Below are 3,712 nucleotides of genomic sequence, written 5' to 3'. Positions count from 1 at the left end.
AAAGGATCTCGAACTCGGCACTGGTGAAGTTGCACATGGTTTTAAAACCATCACATCCCGACTCTTCCAGGATGGCGTCGATGATGGGATGCGCGAACTCGCTTAAGTCGTCGTGCTGGTCGATGGTGTCCCCATGCGTGCGGAGGCATTCGGCCAAGTTAGTTTGGTCCACAGCATGCTGCTCTTGCAGGGATTCGATGATGGAAGTGACGCACATTGACAACAGGATGCAAAGTGTGCAAATGAAGTGAACTGTGAGCTCTTTTGATTAGCCTTAATTCGCCACCATTCATGTTGGTGGGAATTTCATTGCAGTTGCTGGCCAATAATATTGTTGAAATTTGTGCTCTCCAAAGTTCGGTGTATAGGACCTGCTTGGTTAGTTAATTGGTATATTGTCAGCATGATTGTCGTTTACTATGTTTGAGAGTCTTTTGGAATTTTGGCAATATTTCATTCATAAATCAAGTAGCTTCCCAATTGGTTGGTATGTTGCATAATGGTGTCATATTTGCAAATTGTGCACGTATGTTTTGGAAGGGAACTTGTAATTTGGCAGTAAGTCACCAATTCGATCGGGAGCCTAGTACTAACGTTAGTATAAATAAAAGCCTTCAAATTTGTGCGAAACTATTAACGGTAGTGTGTTTTGCCAGAAATATAACCAGACCTCCCCAAAAATCTAAAAAGTCCTCACAGTCAATCCACAGGGAGCAGCTTTATAGCCTCATGTGAAGCACAGCCTCATCCGAATATTATCCGGAATAATCCTTGTCTTAGAGCATCTCCACCGCACCTCTAAATTTGGTCCCTTTATAATCCACAATGTGTGTTTTGCGTGTGATTTTATAGGTATAACCTACTTGTACACTGTGTAAAACTGCCTTTATAACCAGACCTCCAATTGATGTGTAACTTCGGGTATTTTCGACGAATTTGGAGTGACCGTCACCTCTCCTGGTTATTTCTGATAATTCTGGATACAAATGCTTAGTATAGATACGTACAAGCCTTCAAATTTGGGCGAAACTTTTAACGGCAGTGTGTTTTGCCCGAAATATAACCGGACCTCCCAAAACTGCGGTGGAGATGCTCTTACTCCGGAGTACTTCCTCCGTTCGTGAATACTGTTGACAGTTATTTACAGTGTTAGTGGATTATATTATATTGGGAATTGTATGTGATTTTATTCGATTTGGACCCAAAAGCCGTATTTTTATTCAATGATTCTACGACCAGACTCTACATGATATGATGCATGTTCAATGTTCAGATATTCACAGCATCGACTAATCCACAAATCTCATCGATGTTGGAGTTTTCTACCGACAAAGTGTTCGAAAGTGAATGCACCAAAGCTTCAACGCGTTCTTCATACTCAAAGCGCCGGTCCATTGCGTCAAGCGCAGAGCACACATCCTCGTCGCAGTTTGGCCGCAGAACTTGGCGAGCTTCCTTGAAGGCTTGACCCTTCTTGAGATGAGGAAGACGGTAAACGTTATCACCAACGATTTTGAATACCTCATCCATGACCTTTTGTAGAGTCATAAAGGTCTTGTCCAAAACCTTCCAATCCAAATCCACGAAGGCATCCTTGACAGCAGTCAGGAGGTCGTCGACACAACGGGAAACCTTCTGATGCTGCAACGCCTGAATTGCGTTGAAGAACCCTAGGTCCAAAATATTAAAGTCAGGACTCATAGGCGGCTGCGAAACCAGACGAATGTCCCATCCATCGGCGCGCCCAGCAGACACAATGGCAGGGTCATCGTTGTTGACGTGGGGCTCGCGTTGTCTTGCTGGACGTAAATTGGGTGGCTCCTCGGCCCAGGCTATTTCGCACGAATCGAAGGCAGCACGTGCTCCAAGAGGTAACGGCGGTACAGGGGCTTCGTCACTATCACCGGAGTCGTCACCGGGGTACCACGCGGGCGATTTTTGCTTGATCGCTTCGACAAATGAGTTTCGACGAACGCCCATGTGCCAAGCTTCCCGTCCCAGATGGTGTGCCTTGCAAAGTCAAAGCGTGGCCGTGCCACTGCGGTCAAGAATATGACCTTTTTGATATGGCGCTTCGACTTGCACTTGCGCTGCAGTACTTCCTCATCGTGCCACATGTAGTATATCCTGTTCACCTTGGTGACGTAGAACCACTTCTCGTCAATGTGGACTCTGTCCATCATGTCGTGCCACTTGTAACACCCTTGGCCTTGTTGACGCACGAAACCACGGACGAAATCAATCCTCTGCGTCTTGTGGCTTGGTGTCAGCATGGGCTTCAATCTGCTCGTTCGACGGGGCAGGAGCTTCCGTTGGAGCAGCTTCCACAGGGTTGGCAAGGGTATCGAGGTGGCTGCCGACAAGCTGCGGTAGGCAGAGCATGCAAACTTTGGGACAGCTTTGATCATGGCCTCGAATTCACTGTCTGTGTGTTTCGGACGGCGTCCATAGTTGCCACGCTTGCGGGAAGAGACATTCGCGCACCCAAGGCTGGCCTTGGTCTGTTGTCCGAGCTTCCAGATGCGAGACATCCCCTGCCGAGTGATTCCATACTGCTCGCAAAGGGAACGCATGGCTCCACGAGGTGCAACACCGTTTACTTTGATCTCGAGCATGGCATGGTAGATTGCCGTGCGCTGGTCGTTCGTAAACTCACGACCAGACCTTGGGATGGGCATGATCAAACTTCCGTAACGTGGGCACGTTACGGAATTTCAGGGTTCTCAGCAGTGCTAGCAATATTCAGCAGTGCTAGCAATATTTCCGCCGCAAGACGCGTCGATTGCAAGTGATATGAAGCAAAACGGAGTAGAAATGAAGGAGATACGAAGTTTTATACTACTCCGTTCCACAAAAACTGTCAGGTAGATTTTCACTTGATTAAAGTATGCACTGGGCAATTGAAACGACTAGCTTTTTGTATGCCACTCCAAAACACCATAACCCGCACCAAAAATTTTATTGTATTTTTTTAATGTCTCATTCAAGAGACTTGACCATGGCATCGAGGTGAACCTCCTCACCAAGTCGGCTATTCAAATGAGCCAAAGCGCTCTCGTGGACGAGGCGTCAAACTAGACATTATACGATGCAAAGTCTGCAATGAGAGCGTCCTTCTTCATGTGAGGAAGCTTATACTCGTTGCTGCCATGTATTTCAATGGACAATTCCATAACTTTTTGAAGGGTTACGAAAGTCTTTGCAAGCGTGTCAGTCGGCAACTCATAGAACGCATTTTCTACAGCAACAATAATCTCCTCGATGGTTCGAGTGCACAATAAGCTCCTCGATGGTTCGAGTGCACTTTTGGTACTGTAGGCTTTGAATAGAATTAAAGAATTCTAAATCTAACACGTTGAAATCGGGGCTGTTCGGGGGTTGGTTAGCCACTCCAATGCCACAAACTCCATGTGCACAAAGCTTTTCTGTCGTTACATTTCTGTGCGGGCTTGCATTGTCTTGTTGGATCAGCACATTACCCCGTCTGCCACATCTAGGAAACTTTTCCTGGATGGCGGGGACAACCTTATTTAATATTGTATTAAAATAAAATGGTGCGTCGACGGATTGTGGGGTGGTGACCATGGCGCCCTTCGACCTGTTCTTGCTTCCACGCTGCGCTGGCGTCACTTGAACGAAGGGCCAAACACCAACCTTGCCGTCCCATTCCTTTTTGCCGTGTGGGTCATATCGCGGCCTGGCCACAGCGGCA

General features: G+C 47.1%; 1 protein-coding gene across 1 annotated transcript; it reads right to left on the bottom strand.

Moving 5' to 3' along the window:
• Window positions 1-1,269: 1,269 nt before the first annotated feature.
• H257_01538 (hypothetical protein) lies at window positions 1,270-2,678 on the bottom strand (the record flags this gene model as incomplete). Its single annotated transcript, XM_009824794.1, has 2 exons — window positions 1,270-2,010; window positions 2,058-2,678. The coding sequence occupies 2 exons, from the start codon at window positions 2,676-2,678 to the stop codon at window positions 1,270-1,272; spliced, it is 1,362 nt and encodes a 453-aa protein (XP_009823096.1).
• Window positions 2,679-3,712: the final 1,034 nt, after the last annotated feature.

Source organism: Aphanomyces astaci, assembly GCF_000520075.1.
Source record: "Aphanomyces astaci strain APO3 unplaced genomic scaffold supercont1.2, whole genome shotgun sequence".
Lineage (NCBI taxonomy): Eukaryota > Oomycota > Saprolegniomycetes > Saprolegniales > Verrucalvaceae > Aphanomyces > Aphanomyces astaci.
The sequence above is the reverse complement of the archived record's forward strand: the minus strand, read 5'-3'. Positions and strand labels throughout refer to the sequence as shown.